The 23,949-nt window shown below is 49.9% G+C and overlaps 2 protein-coding genes across 3 annotated transcripts in view; one reads left to right on the top strand and one right to left on the bottom strand.

The window, feature by feature from the left end:
- The window catches only part of LOC147112195 (uncharacterized), a 75,413-nt gene extending 67,900 nt beyond the window's left edge, over positions 1 to 7,513 (top strand). For both annotated transcript variants that reach the window (XM_085999845.1, XM_085999846.1), the window contains exons 4-5: positions 1,591 to 5,135; positions 7,276 to 7,513. In XM_085999845.1, the coding sequence (XP_085855971.1) occupies positions 1,591 to 5,132 (3,542 nt within the window). In that variant the 3' untranslated portion in view covers positions 5,133 to 5,135; positions 7,276 to 7,513. The remainder of the gene's footprint in view (positions 1 to 1,590; positions 5,136 to 7,275) is intronic.
- Positions 7,514 to 12,045: 4,532 nt separating this feature from the next.
- Positions 12,046 to 22,833, bottom strand: LOC147112194 (uncharacterized). The gene has a single exon (XM_085999844.1). The coding sequence runs from the start codon at positions 22,597 to 22,599 to the stop codon at positions 19,156 to 19,158; it is 3,444 nt and encodes a 1,147-aa protein (XP_085855970.1). The 5' UTR covers positions 22,600 to 22,833; the 3' UTR covers positions 12,046 to 19,155.
- Positions 22,834 to 23,949: the final 1,116 nt, after the last annotated feature.

Here is a 23,949-nt window from a genome sequence, read left to right as displayed (position 1 = left end):
CAGAACTGTGCACAGTGCTCCAAGTGTGGTCTAACCCAGGTATATGGAGACCAGAACTGTGCACAGTGCTCCAAGTGTGGTCTAACCAAGGTATATGGAGACCAGAACTGTGCACAGTGCTCCAAGTGTGGTCTAACCAAGGTATATGGAGACCAGAACTGCACAGTGCTCCAAGTGTGGTCTAACCCAGGTCTATGGAGACCAGAACTGTGCACAGTACTCCAAGTGCGGTCTAACCCAGGTATATGGAGACCAGAACTGCACAGTACTTCTTTAATGAAGTAACGGAGAGTGTTGATGAGGATAATGCGGTTAATGTGTATATGGACTTTCAAAAGGCGTTTGAGAAGGTACTGCATAATAGACTTGTTAACAAAATTAAAGCCCCTGGGATTAAAGGGACAGCAGCAGCAGGGATACAAAGTTGGCTAAAGGACAGAAAGCGGAGAGTGGTGGTGAACGGTTGTTTTTGGGGCTGGAGCGAAGCATACAGGGGTTCCCCAGGGGTCGGTATTAGAACCAATGTTCTTTGACAAATATATTAATAACCTGGACTTCAGTATCCAGGGCATCATTTCAAAGTTTGCAGATGACATGAAACTCAGAAATGCAGTAAACAGTGAGGAGGATAGTTACAGACTTCAGGAGGACGTGGACAGACTGGTGAAATGGGCAGACACACGGCGGATGACATTTAATGCAGAGAAGTGTGAAGGGCTACATTTTGTGTGGGAAGAATGCAGAGAGGCAATAAAAATTAAATATTAATTAAATGGTCCAATTTTAAATAGAGACCTGGGGGGTGTGTGTACGCAAATCTTTGAAGGTGGCAGAACATGTTGAGAAATCTGTTTAAAAAAAAACCATATGGGATCCTTGGCTTTATTAATAGAGGCAGAGAGTACAAATGTAAGGAAGTTATGCTGAACCTTTATAAAACACTGGTTAGGCCTCAGCTGGAGCACTGTGTCCAGTTCTGGGCACCGCACTTTTTAGGAAGGATGTCAAGGCCTTGGAGAGGGTACAGAGGAAATTTACTAGAATGGTTCAGGGATGAGGGACTTGAGCGATGTGGAGAGACTGGAGAAGCTGGGGTTGTTCTTCTTGGAGCAGAGAAGGTTAAGGGGAGATTTAATTGAGGCGTTCAAAATCATGAGGGGTTTTGATGGAGTAAATAAGGAGAAACTGTTTCCAGTGGCAGGAGGGTCGGTAACCAGACGACACAGATTGAAGATAATTGTCAAAAGAACCAGGGCGGAGATGAAATATTTTTTTACACAGCGAGTTGTTGTGATCTGGAATGCGCTGCCTGAAAGGGCAGAGGAAGCAGATTCAATAATAACTTTCAAAAAGGAATTGGATAAATACTAGAAGGGGAAACATTTACAGGGCTCTGGGGAAAGAGCGGGGCAGTGGGACTAAGTGGAGAGCTCTTTCAAAGAGCCAGCACAGGCACGATGGGCCGAATGGCCTCCGTCTGTGCTGTCTGATTCTGTGACTCCGAGTGTGGTCTAACCAGTGTTCTGTACAAGTTTAACTTCTCTGGGAGCCAGCGATGGATCACTAATTTTGCGGGGTTTTTTTTGGCAGGATTCCGGAAAATCTGTCTGGACGACCTGCGGAAATCACACATAGTGAAAGACGTGCAGCAGTACATCCTGTGCCGGCTGGATCAGGAGGAGGCGCTGCGGCACCACCTGACCCGCGAGACGGCCGAGATGTTGAACCAGCTTCACATCAAAAGCAACGGCTGCTTCCTGTACCTGGAGCGGGTGTTAGACGGGGTGCTGGAGAGCTTCATCATACTGCGTGAGATTCGGGACATCCCGGGCACTCTCAACGGGCTCTACCTGTGGCTGTGCCAGCGACTCTTCACCCGCAAGCAGTTCACCAAAATCCAGCCCATCCTGAACGTGATCCTGGCCGCCCACCGACCCCTGACCTTACGGGAGCTGTTCGAAGCCGTCTGGACCAAGTGCACCAGTTTGACAGCTGCCGAGTTCCAGCGCAAGATGGAGATGGTGTCCAAACTGCTGCTGGACGGGGAGCACGGCACCAAGATCCTCTTCCACCACAGCTTTGCCGAGTGGCTGTTGGACGTCAAGTACTGCACTCAGAAGTACCTCTGCAATGCAGCGCAGGGGCATGGCATGCTGGCCATGAGCTTGACCTGCCGAGCCAGGGAGCTGACCCCTGCCCAGGTGCAGGAGTACGCCCTGCACCTCGTCCACTCCCGGCTACAGACTGAGCCTTGCCGCCTGGCGCTGTGGATGGTGTGGAGCGGGGCGCCGGTCAGCCGGGACTCCCTCGCGTCTATCCTGCCTGTGGAACAGGAGGTCCTCCAGCTCCTGGTCAAGGCCGGGGCCTACGTCACTGACCAGGAGTGCGGAGACTCCTCGGGGGTTATCCACCGTGCCCTGGAGAGGGAAGACTCGATCCGGATGCTGCTGGAGAATGGGGCGAGCGTCCACCAGCGGGACTCGAGCGGACGCACACTGCTGGCGAGCGCGGCCTACAGCGGCAACCTGGAGGTGGTCAACTTGCTGCTCTCCAGGGATGCCGATCTGGAGACTGAAGATCACCAGGGACAGACCCCCTTAACCCTGGCCGCTCGAATGGGCCACACCAAAGTCCTTCACTGCCTGATCTCGCATGGCGCCAACATCAACCACGCTGATCAGGAAGGCTGGACCGCCCTGCGATCGGCGGCCTGGGGCGGTCACACGGAGGCAGTGACTGCTCTGCTGGACTCCGGGGGCGCCGAGGTGGACAGCACAGACACTGACCACCGGACAGCGCTGAGGGCCGCGGCCTGGGGCGGGCACGAGGACATCGCACTGACACTGCTTAGTCATGGGGCCGAGGTCAATAAAATCGACACGGACGGACGGACGGCGCTGATTGCCGCCGCCTACATGGGTCACCGGGAGATGGTGGAGATCCTACTGGACCATGGCGCCGACATCAATCACCGGGACTCGGATGGGCGCTCGGCACTCTCGGTGGCGGCGCTCTGCGTCCCCGCCAGCCGCGGTTACGCCAACGTGGTGAGCCTGCTGATTGAGCAGGGGGCGGAGGTGGGGCACCGGGACCGCGACGGTCTGACCCCGCTCCTGGTGGCTGCCTACGAAGGTCACGCGGACGTGGTGGACCTGCTGCTGGAGGGTGGCGCGGACGTGGATGAGGCCGATGCCACTGGACGCACGCCGCTGCTGGCCGCGGCCTCCATGGGACACGCGGCTGTAGTCAACGCCCTGCTGTTCTGGGGCGCAGCTGTGGACACCATCGACGGCGAGGGCCGGACGGTGCTCAGTATTGCCGCCGCTCACGGCAACGCCGAGGTGGTGCAGACCCTCTTGGACCGGGGCCTGGATGAGAATCACCGGGACGACATGGGCTGGACCCCCCTCCACATGGCCTGCTTCGAGGGCCACTGCTCCGTGTGTCTGGCACTGATTGAGCAGGGTGCCAGGGTGACCGAGGTGGACAATGACGGGAGGATCCCGGTTGTCCTGGCTGCTCAGGAGGGTCACTGCCAGTGTGTCCAGGTCCTGCTGGAACACAAGTCACCAGTGGACTCCAAGGGGTATGACGGGCGGACCTCCTTGTGCACCGCCGCCCTCGAAGGCCACAAGGAGGTGGTGAAGCTGCTGTTGAGCAAAGGGGCAGGTGTCGACATGAAGGATGCAGACGGACGGCCCTTGCTCTACCTCCTGGCCTTGGATAACCAAATCGACATGGTGCAGTTGCTGCTGGACCAAGGAGCCGCCAACCTCGAGTCGCGGGACTTGGAAGGACGGACGGTGCTGCATGTGTGTAGCTGGCAGGGCAACCTGGAGCTGGTAAAGTTACTGGTCAAGTACGGGGCAGACGTCAACGCCTTGGACAATGACCGTCGCTCGGCCCTGCACTCAGCGGCCTGGCAGGGTCACTCCCCCGTGGTGCGGTTTCTGATCGAGAGCGGGGCTCCCGTCGATCACGCCTGTAACCAGGGAGCCACTGGACTCTGCATAGCTGCCCAGGAGGGTCACGCCGAGGCGGTTAGGATACTTTTGGAGAAGGGAGCAGATCCCAACCATGCTGACCAATATGGCCGCACGCCAATGAGGGTGGCGGCCAAACGCGGGCGGACGAAGATCATGAAGCTGTTGGAGAAATTTGGTGCACCGGTGTTCAATGGTTATGTGGCACCAGCATCCGGGCAGAAAGGGGAGCAACACATCTCCACCATGAAGACTTTGTCCTCTGGCACCTCCAACAGCTCTGGAAGCCCCAGTACACTGGGCGGAGAGATGCATTCTTCCAATCGCACAGCCAGCGACAGAAAACAGTTGGGGGCAACTAGTTCCCCCTCTGAGTCCCCGGATTCCACTGTGGACCACCGCAAGTCTCTCATGTCCAGCAACTCCTTGAAGAGCTCCAAAAACTCGTCCATCCTGACCTCCTCCACCTACCACTCACTGGCCACTGCCCAGACGGTGCCCATTGATAGCCTGACCTTCACTCAGCAGATCCAGCAACACTCGCTGCCCCGCAGTCGCAGCCGACACTCCATCCTCACCTCACCTTCCTCAACGCTGATGAAGCCCAAAGCCGGCACGCAGACTAGTGCCATATCGGAGGCAGCAAGGAGCCCCAGTAGACAGGGGGGGACCACGCCCTTGTCCAGCCCAGTGCTGGGCGTTGAGTTGGCAGAGACTAGTCCCAAAGGCAAGAAGCGACCAGCAGTGAAAGTTGGCCTGACCAGCGTCCCGGAGCAGATACCCAAAGCCGAAAGCACCAAGAGGAGCTCGGCAATTGCGTCACCGCTCATCACGTCGCTGGGCAACAACCAGTCCCCCGTTGACCGGGAGACATCGCCCTTCATTTGGTGCCGTGACAACCAGACTGAGTTCTCAGAGTTCGAGGGGAAGCATAATGGGATCCTGAGCAAGTCCCAGTACAGAGGGCATGGCAGCCCCAAGTACTCGCCACAGAAGCTGAGCAGCACCAGTGCAGTGGCGAAGGTGATGATGGAACCGCTCATTGCGATCACTACCCTGGATCCTGAGCTGAACCTAAAACAAGCCATCAAACTGCAATTCGAGGGACCGACCAGTGGCTTTCACTACAAGAAGGAAACACCTCTGTGAGGGGTAAGGACGTTAGTGTGTGACTGGAGGCGTGACAGTTCAGTGTGTGACTGGCGGTGTGACAGTTTAGTGTGTGACTGGAGGCGTGACAGTTTAGTGTGTGACTGGAGGCGTGACAGTTTAGTGTGTGACTGGAGGCGTGACAGTTTAGTGTGTGACTGGCGGTGTGACAGTTTAGTGTGTGACTGGAGGCGTGACAGTTTAGTGTGTGACTGGAGGCGTGACAGTTTAGTGTGTGACTGGAGGCGTGACAGTTCAGTGTGTGACCGGAGGCGTGACAGTTCAGTGTGTGACCGGAGGCGTGACAGTTCAGTGTGTGACTGGAGGAGTGACAGTTCAGTGTGTGACCGGAGGCGTGACAGTTCAGTGTGTGACTGGAGGAGTGACAGTTTAGTGTGTGACTGGGGTGTGATGTTACAGTGAGCATGCCTCAGGGTAAAGACCCTACACGTTTCAAAACTGTAGTCTCCTTTATGACATGGTTCCTTCACAAAATCACACAGCACAGAAAGAGGCCATTTGGCCCATCGTGCCTGTGCCGGCTCTTTGAACAAGCTCTCCAATTAGTCCCCCCCCCCTGCTCTTTCCCCAGAGCCCTGCAAATGTTTTCTTTTCAAGTATTTATCCAATTCCCTTTTGCAAGTCACTATTGAATCTGCTTCCACCGTCCTTTCAGGCAGCGCGTTCCAGATCACAACAACTCGCTCCGTAAAAACTTCTCCTCATCTCCCCTCTGGTTCTTTTGCCAATTCCCTTCACTCTGTGTCCTCTGGTTACCGACCCTCCTGCCACTAGAAACAGTTTCTCCTTATTTACTCCATCAAAACACATCTTAATTTTGAACACATCTATCAAATCTCCCCTTAACCGTCTCTGCTCTAAGGAGAACAATCCCAGCTTCGCCAGTCTCTCCACATCACTGAAGTCCCTCATCCCCGGAACCATTCTAGTAAATCTCCTCTGCACCCTCTCCAAGGTCTTGACATCCTTCCTAAAGTGTGGTGCCCAGAATTTGACAAGGATCCCGTATGCTTTTTAACAACCTTCTCAGCCTGCCCTGCCACCTTCAATGATTTGTGTACGTACACCCCCAGGTCTCGCTGTTCCTGCACCCCCTTTAAAATTGTGCCATTTTGTTTATATTGCCTCTCCTCATTCTTCCTACCAAAATGTATCACTTTGCATTAAAGTTCGTCTGCCATGTGTCTGTCCATTTCACCAGTCTGTCTATGTCCTCCTGAAGTCTGTTACTATCCTTCACATGGTTTACTACATTTCCGAGTTTTGTGTTAGCTGCAAACTTTGAAATGATGCCCTGTATACCCAAGTCCAGGTCATTCATATATATCAAAAAGAGCAGTTGTCCTAATACCGACCCCTGGGGGACACCACTGTAGACTTCCCTCCAGTCTGACACACCCATTCACCACTACATTCTGCTTTCTGTCCTTCAGCCAATTTTGTGTCCACGCTTTAATCCCATGGGCTTCAATTTTTCTTATAAGTCTATTATGTGCCTCAGTCCAGCTGAGAGGGGAGACGGGGCCTCGGTTTAACATCTCGTCCAAAAGACTGCCCCTCTGCCAATGCAGCGCTTCCTCAGTACTACCCCTCCGACAGTGCGGGGCTCCCTCAGTACTGCCTACCGACAGTGCGGCGCTCCCTCAGTACTGCCCCTCCAACAGTGCGGCGCTCCCTCAGTACTGCCCCTCCGACAGTGCAGCGCGCCCTCCATACTCCCCCTCTGACAGTGCGGTACTCCCTCAGTACTGTCCCTCCGACAGTGCGGCGCTCCCCCAGTACTGCCCCTCCGACAGTGCGGCGCTCCCTCAGTACTGACCCTCCGACAGTGCGGCGCTCCCTCAGTACTGCCCCTCCGACAGTGCGGCGCTCCCTCAGTACTGCCCCTCCGACGGTGCAGTGCTCCCTCAGTACTGCCCCTCTGACAGTGCGGCGCTCCCTCAGTACTGCCCCTCCGACAGTGCGGCGCTTCCTCAGAACTGCCCCTCCGACAGTGTCAGCCTGGATTTTGTGCTCAAGTCTCTGGAGTGGGACTTGAATCCACAACCTTCTGACTTGGAGAGTGCTACCACTGGGGAGGAGACGTCAGATACTGACCTGGGTTTATCTGTATTTTTTGAAGGAATGCTTCCAGTGAACGGCTCAATAGTGGAGAAAGTCGATGCATTTGTTTCCGACCTTGGAATATCGCTCTGTGCCACTGATTGGGAAGACTGAGATTCCGGGACAGGAGGGAGTGTTCTTGCAGTATTCTGGGCACAATCCTCTGGGACAGCACTACATAATTCAGGAAAAAGACCTCATTCCCGATAATATGCTGTTGAAATGTACAGTTGTGTAATATATATATTTGCAGTCTGTGGTATGTTTAATGCCTGCGTATGCTGTTAAACAGTGTGTACAGTATTCAGGTCTTTCCCTGATGTAATCGGGATGCAATTTTTATTTTATTTTTTTATTTTATTTCCTTCAGCATTAAAACTAACAGGAGGTGGGTGTGAAGGGTTGGCGGGGGATCATCTTGGTCCCGGACCAAAGTGGAACCGCCATTGCTGCAGGCGCTGCCCTCTGACCCCCAGGGTCAAGACATCAGAGGTCAAACTACCCTGGATACGAGCGGGCTTCCTCCTCAAGTCTGTAGAAACGAGGTCGCACTGCGCCATAGGTGCTGGTGGGAAAACCCTTGCTGCATCCCATAATATTCACAGGCTGTGCTCCCGTTACTAGTATTACAATCGTGTACACGCCCATGTGAACAGTGCAAGTGCCAATATTACTAGTATGAGTCACAAGTGCCACTATTGGTTGTAGACATGGTCTTAGAGAACAGACAAGTGTCACTATTAATAGTATCACAGTGTGCACAAGTCCATGTGAACAGTGCACGTGTCACTATTGTCTTATTAGTTTTCAGATTGCTGCTTACATTTGATTAATTAATTATTTAAATTGTTTGTTTGGGACGGGCTGTGTTTGGGGAACACGCTGTTGGGACGAGGGGGGGCGGGGAGTTGGGCCAGGACGAGGGGGGGTGGCGGGGAGTTTGGGCCGGGACGAGGGGGGGGGCGGGGAGTTGGGCCGGGACGAGGGGGGGTGGCGGGGAGTTTGGGCCGGGACGATGGGGGGGGGGGGGCGGGGAGTTTGGGCCGGGACGAGGGGGGGGGGGGGCGGGGAGTTGGGCCGGGACAAGGGGGGGGCGGGGAGTTTGGGCCGGGATGAGGGGGGGCGGGGAGTTTGGGCCGGGACGAGGGGGGGCGGGGAGTTTGGGCCGGGACGAGGGTGGGGTGGGGAGAGACTTGCCAACATCTGCCTGCAACAGGCGCTGACCCTGACTGTGTGACCCTGACTGTGTGACCCTGACCGTGTGACCCTGACCCTGTGACCCTGACGTGTGACCCTGACCGTGCCACATGCTGATGACCTCACGGCGCTCCAGATTACTTTGGGGACAGTTCTGGGCTATCGGGGAAATCCCGAACGCCCCATTTTCTAGTGTACTGTAATATTTCTGATTGTATTTTTTTGGAAGGGGGAGGGTAGGGGGTTGCTGGGCAGGCTTGAATTTATTTTTTTATTTTGGTGCTGTTCTGATCTTTTGTACGGTGTGTTGCTGATCTTCACTCGCACACAGCAGGGCTGAGCTGGCTGCTGCTCCGTCTCTTTCTGGTTTTTATACATGTAATTGTTTTGAGACAAATCTCTGTTCCTACCGGAGGCTTTTTTCCCCTCTGCCAAATACAAAGGTTTTGGATTTAACCGTGTTCTCATCTCTTGTATCGCCGCATCTGAACTGCTGCCAGCTCATTCGCTGTGGAACCACACAAGCTATCCATCTACATCTGTAAAGAGGAAAACTCGCATGTGGGCCCTTTGTTATAATGGACGGCACAAGGCTCAGCTTGGCTCAGTCAGTAGCACTCTCCCCACTGAGTCAGAAGGTCGTCCAAACTCCAGAGACGTAAGCACATAATCCAGGCCGACACTCCAGTGCAGTACTGAGCGAGGGGCCGTCTTTTGGATGAGATGTTAAACCGAGGCCCCCTGTCTGCCCCCTCAGGTGGATGTAAAAGATCCCATGGCAACTACAGGAAACTTTTTTTTATCCGGCACCGACGTGGTCGGTTCGTCAAAAATTCCGGATAACCAAAAGCTATAGTAAAAGATAGGGAGAGCTGAGAGCTCCGTATAAAGCCACAAACCCTGTTGCTTAGCAACAGGTTCAGAACAATGGCCACAAGTTCCAAGCGTCTCTGTAGCTTAGCAACAGCTGCAGCCACACCCTTGCACAGCAACAGATTGAGGAAGGCAAGTAGAATATGAAGTAAAACTTACCTGAACCTACTCCTGAATTTTGCCAGTTAACCGAGATTTCCGGTTATTTAGGTACCGGTAAATTGAAAGTTTCCTGTATTGGAAAAAGAGCAGGGAAGTTCTCCCCAGTGTCATGAGCCAATATTTATCCCTTAACCAACATCGCTAAAAGACATTATCTGGTCATTATCACATTGCTGTTTGTGGGAGCTTGCTGTGCGCAAATTGGCTTTCGATAAGGTCCCGCATAAGAGGTTAGCGTGTAAAGTTAAAGCACATGGGATTGGGGACAAGGTATTGACTTGGATAGAGAACTGGTTGGCAGACAGAAAGCAAAGAGTTGGAATAAACGGGTCTTTTTCCAAGTGGCAGGCAGTGACTAGTGGGGTACCGCAGGGATCGGTGCTAGGACCCCAGCTATTAACAATATATATTAATGATCTAGACGAGGGAACTAGATGTAATATCTCCAAATTTGCAGATGACACAAAGCTGGGTGGGCGTGTGTGCTGTGAGGAGGATGCAGAGAAACTCCAGTATGATTTGGACAGGTTGGGTGATATGGCAGATGCAGTATAATGTGGATAAATGCAAGGTTATGCACTTTGCTGGCAAAAACAGGAAGGCAGATTATTACCTGAACAGCAATAGATTGGGAAAAGGGGAAGTGCAACAAGACCTGGGTGTCCTTGTGCACCAGTCGCTGAAGGTAAGCATGCAGGTGCAGCAGGCGGTTAAGAAAGCAAATGGTATGTTGGCCTTCATAGCAAGAAGATTCGAGTACAGGAGCAAGGATGTCTTGCTGCAGTTGTATAGGGCCTTGGTGAGACCACACCTTGAGTATTGTGTGCAGTTTTGGTCGCCTTATCTGAGGAAGGATGTTCTTGCCATGGAGGGAGTGCAGCGAAGATTCACCAGACTGATATCTGGGATGGCAGGAATGACGTATGAGGAGAGATTGGGTCAATTAGACTTATATTTGCTGGAGTTTAGAAGAATGAGAGGGGATCTCATTGAAACTTATAAAATTCTAACAGGACTAGACAGACTAGATGCAGGAAGGATGTTCCCGATGGCGGGGGAGTCCAGAACCAGGGGTCACAGTCTAAGGATAAGGGGTAAGCCATTTAGGACAGAGATGAGGAGGAATTTCTTCACCCAGAGAGTGGTGAACCTGTGGAATTCTCTGCCACAGAAGGCAGCAGAGGCCAATTCATTAAATATATTCAAGAAGGAGTTGGATATATTTCTTAAGGCTAAAGGGATCAAGGGATATGGGGAGAAGGCAGGGACAGGGTACTGAAATTGGATGATCAGCCATGATCTCATTAAATGGCGGAGTGGGCTCGAGGGGCCGAATGGCCTACTCCTGCGCCTATCTTCTGTTTGTGGGAGCTTGCTGTGCGCAAATTGGCTGCTGCATTTCCTACATTACAACAGTAACTACTCTTCAAGCGTACTTCATTGCTGTGAAGCACTTTGGGATGTCCGGTGTTTATGAAAGGTGCGTTAGAAATGCAAGTTCCTTTTTCTTAGACCGGACTCCCTGTGAGGCAGCCTTGGGCTGCATTCCCCATTTTGCAGTAACAATGCACACTAGAGTTCACATGATTCCCACTTTCTCCAATCAAATCAAATATGGGCATATTTTGTGATGCCAGCCTGTTACAGGCTAAGATCAATACTATATTTATTTACACTTTAACCAAATATACAGAAGCTTAGGAAGTAGGCAGAGCTGTGAGCTCAAGGCACTGTTATATACACAGTCTGGGGTTTATGCGTGCTATGTTGGTGTAGTGGTTCTGATACTGGACTAATAATTCAGAGCACAAAACTTTAAATCCCAGCAGGGCAGTTTGAGAATTTGAATTCATTTAGTCTCAGTAAAAGTGCCCGTGAAGCTGTCGGATTGTCGTAAAAACCCAACGGGTTCACTGATGTCCTTTAGGGAAGGAAACCTGCTGTCCTTACCTGGTCTGGGCCTGTACGTGACTCCAGTCCCACACCAACGTGATTGACTCTTAACTGCCCTCTAGCGAGAAAAAAAAAGAAAGACTTGCGTTTATGTAGCGCCTTTCACGATCTGGGGATGTCACAAAGCACTTTACGGCCAGTAAAGTACTTTTGTAGGCAATGCAGCACCCAATTGCGCACAGCAAGCTCCCGCAAACAGCAATGCGATAATGACCAGATAATCTTTTTAAGTGATGTTGATTGAGGGATAAATATTGGCCCCAGGGAGAACGCCTCTGCTCTTCTTCGAAATAGTGCTATGGGATCTTTTACGTCCACCTGAGAGAGCAGAGAAGGCCTGAGTTTAACGTCTCATCTGAAAGACAGCACCTCCAACAGTGCAGCATTCCCTCAGTACTGGCACTGGGAGTGGCAGTTTAGATTTTTGTGCTCAAGTCCCTGGAGTGGGACTCGAACCCACAACCTTCTGACTGCGAGGCATGAGTGCTACCCACTGAGCCATGGCTGAGAGACAGTGCCGAAAGAAGGCCCACCACCACCAGCTCAGGGCAACACATGCTTTACCAGTGACACCCTCATCCTGAGGGAAAAAATTGCACTCAATTAGGGAAGTAACACAAGAGAAACTGACCAGGAACACAAGGCGAGAGTAAAACTGTCTTTATTCTACACGGCACCCAGCTTTCAGTACACAGAAACACACTCACCGAGATAGAAATACACACACACACAAAAATAGTGACAGTTCAGATACGCCGTGTTCATTCAGGGACAAATGTTTCTGACATATCAATGATAATTCCACTGAGCAGTACAAGAAAAGCTCGGCTCACTATCGCATTGGTCGCTGACCAGAGTCAGGTTACTGGAACTGAGGGGTTGCTAATTTAACTATTTAAAATAAAGTAATATTCAGGAGGGATGAGGGTCAGTCAAACAAAACCTTTGAACTCAATTCTGATGTAGAGACCCACTTCTCTCCCTGCTGTGTATCACCTCTGCTCGCTGACCTATAATGGCTGTGTTCACCAATGCCTTCATTTTATAATTCTCATTCTCATGTTCATATCTTTCCATGGCCTCGCCCCTCCCTATCTCTGTAACCTCCTCCAAGAATTCTGCATTTCTCCATAGGAACAGCAGGAGGCCATTTAGCCCCTCAAGACTGTTCCACCATTCAATGAGATCATGGCTGACCTGTGACCTAACTCCATATACCCGCCTTTGGCCCATACCCCTTAATACCTTTGGTTAACAAAAATCTATCAATCACAGATTTAAAATTAACAATTGATCGAACATCAATGGCCGTTTGCGGAAGAGAGTTCCAAACTTCTCCCACCCTTTGTGTGTAGAAGTGTTTCCTAATTTCACTCCTGAAAGGTCTGGCTCTAATTTTTAGACTCTGCCCCCTAGTCCTAGACTCCCCAACCAGCGGAAATAGTTTCTCTCTCTCTACCCTATCTGTCCCCCTTAATATCAAAAACTTCGATCAGATCACCCCTTAACCTTCTAAATTCCAGAGAATACAACTCCAGTTTGTGTAATCTCTCGTAATTTAACCCTTGGAGTTCGGGTATCATTCTGGTAAACCTACGCTGCACTTCCTCCAAGGCCAGTATATCCTTCCTAAGGTGTGGTGCCCAGAACTGCTCCCAGTGCTCCAGGTGTGGTCTAACCAGGGCTTTGTACAGCTGCAGCATAACTTCTACCCCCTTGTATTCTAGTCCTCTAGATATAAAGGCCAGCATTCCATTAGTCTTTTTAATTATGTTCTGTACCTGTCTGACATTTTACTGATCTATGAACCTGAACCCCAAGTTTCTTTGGACCTCCACCGTCTCTATCCCTTCACCATTTAGAAAGCACTCTGCTCCATCGTCCCTAGGTCCAAAGTGAATGACCCCATATTTGCCGACATTGAAATCCATTTGCCACAGCCTTGCCCATTCGCTTAATCCACTAATATCTCTCTGCAATTTTATGCTTCCATCTACTCTGCCCACAATGCTGCCTATCTCCATGTCATCAGCAAACTTGAACATGTGGACCTCCATCCCATCATCCAAGTCGCCAATAAACACAGTGAACAGGCGAGGCCCCAACACAGATCCTTGGTGAGGCCACACCTTGAGTATTGTGTGCAGTTTTGGTCGCCTTATCTGAGGAAGGACGTTCTTGCCATGGAAGGAGTGCAGCGAAGATTCACCAGGCTGATACCTGGGATGGCAGGAATGACGTATGAGGAGAGATTGTGTCGATTGGGCTTATACTCACTGGAGTTTAGAAGATTGAGAGGGGATCTCATCGAAACCTATAAAATTCTGTCAGGCCTGGACAGACTAGATGCAGGAAGGATGTTTCTGATGGCCGGGGAGTCCAGAACCAGGGGTCATAGTCTAAGGATAAGGGGTAAGCCATTTAGGACTGAAATGAGGAATTTCTTCACCCAGAGAGTGGTGAACCTGTGGAATTCTCTGCCACAGAGGGCGGTGGAGGCCAGTTCATTAAGTATATTCAAGAAAGAGTTAGATATATTTCTTAAGGCTAAAGGGATCAAGGGATATAGGGAGAAGGCAGGGACAGGGTACTGAATTTGGATGATCAGCCATGATTTCATTGAATGGCAGAGCAGGCTCGAAGGGCCGAATGGCCTACTCCTGCTCCTATCTTCTATGTATCTATAATCACATCCTGCCCATTATCCCTACTCTCCATCTCCTGCCGCCCAGCCAATCTCCCAACCAGGTCAACAACCTGCCCTCAACTCCATAAGCCCCAACCCTAGTCAACAGTCTTCCACGAGGGGCTCCATCAAATGCCCTCCAGAAGCCTATACAAACAGCATCCATAGACAAGCCCCATCCACTACCTCAGTCATCCCCCAAAAAAAAATCCAATCAGGTTCGCCAAGCAGAAGCCCCCCCCCCCACAAATCCACGCTGGCTCTCTCCGATCAGCTGAAAACCTTCAAGGCGTTCAGCCACTCCATCCCCAACCACAGACTCTAGTAATTTCCTGACAACAGATGGCAATTCCTTGGTTTCCCCCTGACACCCCTCCGAAACAGTGGAGTGACATGCACAATTTTCCAATCTAAAGGAACAGTTCTCGAATCAAGAGAACTTCGGGCATCTGCAATGTGCTCACCGACTTCCTTTAAAACCCTGGGATGAAAACCACTGGTCCTGGGGATTCGTCACTCTTTAGTGCCATTATTTTCTTCATTACTCTTATTTTGCTTATGTTAATTTTGGTGAGACCCTGTCCCTGATTCAATATTCAAGGTTTCCTTGGGATGTCCGGCATGCGATCCTCCTCCTCCTCTACTATAAATACTGACAAATAATTATTCAACATGTCTGCCATTTCCTTATTTTAATTTACAATATCACCGTTATCAGTTTTCAAGAGGGGCCCACATTGCTCCTGACCACCCTCATTTTCCTAATTGTAAATTTATTTTGTGTTGGTTTTGATACCCTCGCAAGTTTCTTTTCATACTCCTTTTTGCAACTCTTAATATCTGTTTTGTCACCTTTTGTTTCTCTCCCAGGTGCCAGGATCTGTACTAGTTTTTGAATTTTTGTGAGCTTTTTCCTTTAGTTTTCTGCTGTCCTTTACCTCTTTAGTTGTCCATGGTTTTTTGGGGCAAGTAGAGCTCTTGCCCCTCTGTTCTGTACACAAATTGTATTTTGAACATCTCCCATTGACCTGCTGTCATTTTACCCATTAACAGATTTGCCAAGTTTACTGTGGACAGTCTCTGTCTCATCGCATTGAAGTCAGCCTTACCTAAATCTAGAATCTTAGTAGCTGTTTCGCTTCTCTCCCTTTCAAATACTACGTTGAACTCGTTCATATTATGATCGCTATTAGATCGTTGTTCACGCACAGTTAGGCTGTTAATTAAATCTGGCTCATTACTCATTACTAAATCTAATATGGCTTGCCCTCTTGTTGGTTCTGGGACATTTATTCCTTATACTCCCTGTGTTTGTGTAAAGAAAGCTTATTTGGCCCACACACCCATACCTGTCCTGCTCTAATGTTTTACTCACATTTCTTATTTCTCTCTCCTGGTTTAATCACTTGACATCTTTTAGTTTTCCCTTTACTTGTAGTGCCTAAAGCACAATTTCTGACTGTTACTCTACTCTCTTCCCTTTCATTTGTTTTAGAATTATTGTTTATGCTACCTTTTCCACCTGAACCCTCCGCCCCCCCTACTTACTAGTTTAAAGGCCCCGTGACTGCCCAATTTATCCTTTCTGCTAGGAGCCTGGTCCCAGCCTGGTTCAGGTGGAACCCGTCCTAATGGTACAGTTCCTTCCTGTCCCAGTACTGGTGCCAGTGCCCCATGAAATGGAACCCCTCTTTCCCACACCACTCCTTCAGCCACGTGTTCACCTCTCTAATTTGCTTATCCCTAGGCCAATTTGCATGTGGCTCGGGTGGTAATCCAGAGATTATAACTTTTGAGGTCCTGTTCTTTAATTTAGCTCCTAGCTCCTGGTATTCTCCTAACAAGACCTCTTGCTGACTCTTTCCTATGTTGTTGGTCCAACATGGACCACAATGACTGGATCCTCCCCCTCTCAACTATCCTTTCAAGTTGGTTCGAGCTGTCCCTCACCCAGGTAGGCAACATACCATGTGGGACTCTGAATCCTGCTTACAAAGGGTGCTGTCTGTCCCTCTACTTATTGACTCCCCTACAACTACCACATACGCTTCCTCTCCCCTTTGGACAGCCAATTCTGGCCTCTTGTGCATTCCTGACTTGTTTCGCCCCACCATTCAGCCATCTAGGCCCTAAGCTCTGGAATTCCCTCCCTAAACCTCTCCACCTCTCCCTCCTTTAAGATGCTCCTTAAAACCTACCTCTTTGACCAAGGTTTTTGGTCACCTGTCCTAATGTCTCCTTCTTTGGCTCAGTGTCAATTTTTGTCTGATTGCGCATCTATGAAGGGCCTTGGGATGTTTTACCATATTAAAGGCACTATATAAATGCAAGTTGTTCTTAAAACATAAAAGCATGAGGTAAGAGATTACTGTTGGTGATACCTAGCACAAAGGAAGACAGTTGTGGTTGGAGGTCAATCATCTCAGCCCCAGGATATTGCTGCAGGAGTTCCTCACGGCAGTGTCCGAGGCCCAACCATCTTCAGTTGCTTCATCAATGACCATCATAAGGTCAGAAGTGGGGATGTTCGCTGATGATTGCACAGTGTTCAGTTCCATTCGCAGCTCCTCAGATAATGAAGCAGTCCGCGCCCAACTACAGTAAGACCTGGACGACATTCAGGCTTGGGTTGATAAGTGGCAGGTAACATTTGTGCCACACAAGTGGCAGGCAATGACTATCTCCAACAAGAGAGAGTCTAACCACCTCCCCATGACATTCAACGGGATTACCATCACTGAACACTCCACCATCAACATCCTGGGGGTCACCATTGACCATAAACTTAACTGGACCAGCCACATAAATACTGTGGCAACAAGAGCAGGTCAGAGGCTGGGTATTCTGCAGTGAGTGACTCACCTCCTGACTCCCCAAAGCCTTTCCACCATCTACAAGGCACAAGTCAGGAGTGTGATGGAATTCTCTCCACTTGCCTGGATGAGTGCAGCTCCAACAACACTCAAGAAGCTCGACATCATCCAAGACAAAGCAGCCCGCTTGATTGGCACCCCATCCACCACCTTAAACATTCACTCCCTCCACCACCGGCGCACCGTGGCTGCAGTGTGTACCATCTACAAGATGCACTGCAGCAACTCGCCAAGACTTCTTCAGCAGCACCTCCCAAACCCACGACCTTTACTACCTAGAAGGACAAGGGCAGCAGGCGCATGGAAAGACCATCACCTGCAAGTTCCCCTCCAAATCCTGGAACTCCCTCCCTAACCGCACTGTGGGAGCACCTTCACCACAAGGACTGCAGCGGTTCAAGAAGGTGGCTCACCACCACCTTCTCAAGGGCAATTAGGGATGGGCAATAAATGCCGGGCTTGCCAGCGACGCCCACATCCCAGGAACGAATAAAAAACAGTGAATCCTAAACATCTTGCAATGTGATATTGAGGCTTTGAAAAGGGTGTAGAGGAGAGCCACTAGACTAATTACCAGTTTAAAGCATCTTATTTATCAAGCTAGGCTAAAAGAGTTGGAACTCTAGAGAAGTGTAGACATATTGGTGATCTGATCGAGGTTTATAAAATGATTAAGGGAATAAATTCTGTTCCAGTTGACAGGATGTTACAATTAAATATATTAGGGAGAACCAGGGTCACAATTTGAAGTTGTGTAAGGCCAGATCTAGGTTAGGTGTCAGGAGGTAGTTCTTTTCCCAGAGAATAGTGGATCTCTGAAACAGGCTGCCGATTCGCTGAATTTCTTCAAGCGAGAACTGGATCTGATTCTGGCTAGGGTGGAGATCACCTCTTACAGAAGGGAGGTACTGCAGGGAATTCAGGGCCAGGGTGATCTCCTGGACTAGTTGTGATGGCCTAGATGGGTCGGAGAGGAATTACCCAGATTTTTTCCGAAATTGGCCTGGATTTTTATCTTTTTTCGCCTCTCCCAGGAGATCACATGGTTTTGGGTGGGGTGGGAAGCAATGTTCCCTGGAAGCTACACTTTGCACAGCCTGTTTCTTTTACTGCGCGGTCCCTTTAAATTCCTGCGCATGCACGGTACTTACAACGGAAAAGCCAGTGAGCGGCCTGCGTGGGACTTTTGAGATTACTGCGCAGTCACGCACCTTAGTGGGAACATTGGTGGGGAGTGTATATATTGTGATACACAAGGTATCACAATTGTGTGAGACAGGCTGCATGGACCAAAGGGTCTTTTCCTGTCCATCATTGTTCCTATGTTTGTATGATATTCCTCCACAAATCACACACAAACAGGCTAATGATCTGCACCACAGCTCTACACTGCAGTAATCTCTCCACGGCCTCGGCCCTCCCTATCTCCACACATGGCAATTTCTGTCATTTTTAAAATTAGGAGACCGTATCCACAATCACTCAGCCTCCCAAGCCTGAAGTCATCTGCAGCCTTACCCAAGGTTCCCTCTTTGACCCTCCTCCCTGTTCCTTGTTTACACTTTGCCTCTTGTTGACATTATACGACTGTTATGGGGTCAGTTTCCCTATGTACACTGATACCCAGCTTCACCTCTCTGCCACATCCCTTGAGTCCACGATTCTTACTGAGCTATCTGACCAACCATCAAGTCAAGATGAGCCAGAACTCTCCATCTCAGGATAGAAGCAATTCTCAAAACTCTTTCCCCCAGCCCCTTGATTCCATCACCCTCCCCAGCTCCTCACCCAGATTGAAGCTGAAAGTGTGCAACCAAAATTGCACATAGCAGGATCCCATAATAGAAATGAGATAAAAGATCGGATAATCTGTTATGGTGGTGTTGGTTGAGGGAGGAATGTTGGCCAGGACACCGGGAGAACTCCCCAGAGTTCCATCCGCCTGAGGGGGTAGACAGGGCTGGAAATGTGCAACGATGGATTACTCAGGATGACCAGAGTCACTGGCATAGGAGGAGTTCAAAAACACTCAGAATTAGAAATGATTAATAAAAGAAATGAATTCTAATGTTTTAATTGTCAGGTTGTTGGGGGTGGAACTCTGTGTGGTCAGTTATACTGATTCAGTGACGTTGTGCCTACTGGCGGACCTTCTCTATCTGTAGCGAAAGACCTTGACACAGTTGTGCATGCTATCCACCACTGCGATGTGTCCATCTTGGATGAGTCCAAGGCCCCGAGGGCTGCTGAGTCCAGCCTCCACGACAGTGCAGGCGGGACCTTGTGGAGGGAAAAGGATGATTGCGTGCTTGCGGCCCCAGTCTACCACCAGCACATTGCCCTGGTCATCGATGCAGACGCCCCATGGGTTAGAAAGCTCGATGGTCAAACTGGACTTGGTGCTGCCCAGAACACCAAGGACCTGCAAGCATCTGTCCAGAACCTTCACACAGCAGCCGCCGTCGAAACCTCTCTCTGAGACAGCAACATTCTCTGAGCAGTTGGTGCTGATGAAATAAGGCTTATTGAAGCCGGACACTACCTTGTTGTCCAGCCTTTGCGCAGTGCGTGGGTCCAGGGTCAAGACAGAGATGGTTCCACGTTTGGTGTCAGTGATGAGGAACTGGTCACAGATGTTGACAGTGATGCCCCGTGGGTTCTGGAAGTTCTCGGTGATGATGCTAAGGAGCTTCCCATGCCTGCTGTAAACATCTACCGACTTATTGGAGATGCTAGTCAGGACCAACAGGCCCTGGCTGTTCACTGCGACATCGAAGTAGGCCCCTTGCTCCAACCCAACCTGTTGGGTGATGTCTCCTTTCCTGTTCATGGTCTGCAGCCGCTTGTTTCCGTAGTCCACCACATACATGGTGCCCTGGGGGGTGGTGTGTATGCCGTAAGGGAGGTTCAGATCTGCTCGGCCACAGCCATACCTTCCAAACTGACCAACCAGCTCATTTTTGAAAAAAAGAGCTCTCTTCACCTGGCAGCTCAGATTGGCCTCGCTTTTGCTCTGAGCTTTAGTAGCGCCGAGGGATGAACGAGGACTCTCTGTCGGACAATGGTCACTGGTCATCATCCACTCACCCACCTTAGCAGAAGCCCCACTGCAAGCTAGAGAAAGCAATCTGCTGCAGTTGGACGGTGATATCTTAGATGTCAAGTTCTTCCTGTTTCCTTGAGGTTGAGGTTTCCTGGTCGCTACCTTTGGCTGAAACCGTGACCTTTGTCCCACTGACCCTGATGAATAGACATGAGACGTTCTATGGTGACCAGGGGACTCTATGTTTTCTACAGTCAGCGATGGATGTTCTTCATTGTTTGGAAATGAACTGCTGCTTAAACTTGCTCTCAATGTCGTGGCTGGGTCAGGGCACCTCCCTTTGGCAATCCCGGTTTGAGATGAACCTTTTTTGTTAGCCTCACACCCACCAGTCTTGGTGAAATGAGGCCTGTACCTCCCTTTGGGTTGACGCTGCACTGATTTTGAGGGTGACTCAGCTTTTAACGGCCCGGTGGTAATTCTCTTCCTCTCGCCAAAGCCTCGAGGTGAGTCGATCAGGAAGGTATCGGAAGAGTCCAGGCTGTCGGTGGGCGAGGAAGTCCTTTGGGAGAGTCTTTCCAGCTTGTCTTCCTCCAGGTCACTGAACATCCTCAGTTCAGGGATTACAGGTGCTTGTCTGTTATGTGCAGACAGATCCAGACAGCTCTTACTGAACTCATTCTTCTTAAACCTTTTGTTTGTTGTCCTTGTGCCTCTCGCTGCGATGCTCCCACTGCCTTGCTTAGCTGAGGCTTTGCTGATTGAGTTCATTGATGTCCAACGTGACATTTTAAGAAGACCGCCCCCTTGGCACGCAGAGGGCTTGTGACTGGCACAGATTGCTTGTGCCCGGCAGAGCTCAGGATCCTTTTCTTCCGTCTGCTTCAGTGCTCCTGCGTTGGCCACGCTACAGTGTTCGGTAAAGGCGGAACCTTCTGAATCTTCATCAGAGATAAACGTCGTAGTCACTCTGAAAATCGATTCACAATCAAATGGCTTGGAAGTTTCTAACTGAGATGAGCTGGATGTTGAGTCACCTCCGAGGCAGTCTTGTTGGTCAGTGGGGTCTGATTGATTTGCCTTGTTTCTGTGTGTCACAGTACAATGACTATTCCTTATTTGTGAGAAAGGGTTGTGAAGATCGGTAGTGCACACAGAAGCCTTTGGGTACACCTGTGTGGGAGAGTCCCACTGGGCATCAGCTGGAGAGGTCCTAGTCTGAGAGCCCACTGCAGGCTCAGGTTTGTTCTTTGTCACTGAACTGAGACTGTTGATTGGCTGTTGGTCCCTTTGAATGTGAACATTATAGTTGGGTGTCACAGGTGAGTGTGTGGAGCACTCAGCCAAAGATTCTACTCTTTGGTCACTCCTGTCTGGGCCGGACTGGCCTGAAATCTGGACACTGGGGCACTGAGGACTTATGAGACCAGGAATATCTGTGGCTTGGTTTGTAGAAGGATCTCCTTTGATCCACGAAGCTCTCATTGTGAAGGGCATTGCACTGTCTCTCTCCTCAAGCACCTCTAGTTTCTCCAGTCCATCGGGTGACGTATGAGGGACACATCCACCATCTAGCCACGAGGCTGAAATATTTACCTTTTCAGTAAAGGCTGAAGACCTGCAACTCCCACAACCTTCACTCCTAGGAGCTTTACTCCAGATCGTACTGTAGCTCTCTGTGTTTGGAGATGGAACTGTTTGACAATCAGTCACCTTCAAAGAAATCTTGTTTCCTGAATTTAGCATGTTGCTGCAAGGCCGTGAGCTCTCGAGAGGCACCATCCCTTCCTCGCTCAGTGACTCTCCATCAGTTCCTTTCCAATTCACCTGACCCTCCATGCTTTCCTGTAAGAAGACATCTAAGGCATCTTGAGTCCTTGAAGGATCTCCTGTCAGAGCATAGCTTTGACTATTGCTGTTGCAGTCTAGGCTTTGCCAAGGGAATGTGCTGTTGATATCTGAAGTCTCACTTAATGTAGTGTTCCCTGTCGTAACTCTGCATTCCTGCACTGAGCTACACTTCTGCTCTCCAGTAATCGAGGGACTCCTCACCTCACCACCTTGATACAGGGAGAAGAAGGAGAACTGAATAGACCGTTCCTCTGATACTATCTCCCCCAGCTTCAGGCCCTGCTGGAGCCTTGGCGCAAACCGAGGCTTCTTCAGTGTGATATTGAAGCTCTTCTCCTTGGAAAAAATCTTGGCAATTTGATCTCGGATCTCTCCAGCACCTGTGTGCTTGCCCCCAGAGTTGATCAATGCCTGAAGTTCGGAGCAAAGCAGTAAAATCTGCTCTTGTTTCTGGTCAATTTTGGAGATCCCTTCTTGGAGGCTTATTTGGTTAGCTTTCTGCAGGGCTGCCAGCTGCCTCCTCAGTTCACATTGTTCTTCCTCTATTTTCTGCAGGATGGCTTGCTCTTGTTGAAGAATTAGCAGTCGAACACGTTCAGAGGAATTGAAGACCCTTTCGTGCTCCTTGATGCTGCTTGACCTGAGGTCCTCAAGTCTCTGGTAGTCTTTCTGGAGCTTGGACAACAAGTCTATGTATTCCCCCATTGCTGCCTCTTATGGTGGAGATGAGGTTGAATAATTCCTCAACTGATGAAGATCAGGTTGGTCCGCTTCGTGGTCAATGTTTACCTACAGAAAAACAGCAAACTCATTAAGACATGCTTTAACTCATCCATTATTTGTGCAAGGAACTTGGTACTTGCCCATCGGGCATCTCAGGACCCTTTGGGTGGCACCAGTAGTGCACGCACCACAAGGGATCACCACGGGTATCGGGAGACCCTGCCCACAGCAGAGGTCAGCTGGCATAAAAAGAGAGAGCAGGAGGGTAACGTGGGATGAACCGAAGCAGGTTTTCATGGGTGAATATGGCACCTGATTGTGAATTGCAGACGTCTTCTACTATTACCACTCGCCCAGGGCTTGCTGACAATGAGACCCAAAGCAAACAGGTCGTAACTACAGACTCGAGCCTGGAGCACAAAACACAAACACAAAGCAAACCATCCAACACAGTTCATTTCATTTCAATTACAAATTCTTCTCATAGTTTTCAGAGATCAAACAATGAAATAACTGCACAGAAACTCCAGGTGATCTTCTCACATAACTGAAACCGGACCTGGCGTTGTGTGCTGTGCGATTAAATTTAAATGACTGTTTTGTTCATGCTGTTCACTGACAGAAAAAGGGAGGGCCACACAGATGGAGCTAGAGAAAGGCACAAAGAAAAACAGATAACCAGAGCGAGGGGCACACAGAGATAGAGGCAGCAATAAAATGGTCAACCCTGGGAGTCTGGAATAAAACCTGAACATGTCGGAAATGCACAACAGGCCCATCAGCATCTGAAAAGAGAGGTTAATATTTTGGGGTGTTCTTGGTTTTTATTTGAAGTAAAGAGACAGACATTAAAGATATACATATACAGAGGGGAAAGCAAAAAGGGGAGCGAAGGGAAGAGAGAGGGGGAAGAGGGAGAAAGAGAACGATGAGAGAGGGTGATAAAGGAGAGGGAGAAACTCACTCCCCATACCCTTTCCTATCACACCCAGTCTAATTGCAGTTAAATCAGTTTGTGCCCAGGTAAACCCCCGACATCTAGGTCCTGCAGAGCTCGAGAGGGTAAATTATTCCAATCCCTAATATGCAAATATTTACTGGGATGATTTTGAATTAATCTTCATCATCTCATGCATTCTAGATAGAATCATAGAATGATACAGCAGAGAAGGAGGCCATTCGGCCCATCGTGCCTGTGCCGGCTCTTTGAAAGAGCTCTCCCATTAGTCCCACTCCCCTGCTCTTTCCCCAGAGCCCTGCAAATTTTTCTTTTTCAACTATTTATCCAATTCTCTTTTGAAAGTTACTATTGAATCTACTTTCAGGCAGCAC

The sequence above is a fragment of the Somniosus microcephalus genome, chromosome 10, assembly GCF_052327205.1.
Source record: "Somniosus microcephalus isolate GS21.2 chromosome 10, FLI_Smic_1.0, whole genome shotgun sequence".
Taxonomy (NCBI): domain Eukaryota; kingdom Metazoa; phylum Chordata; class Chondrichthyes; order Squaliformes; family Somniosidae; genus Somniosus; species Somniosus microcephalus.
The sequence above is the reverse complement of the archived record's forward strand: the minus strand, read 5'-3'. Positions and strand labels throughout refer to the sequence as shown.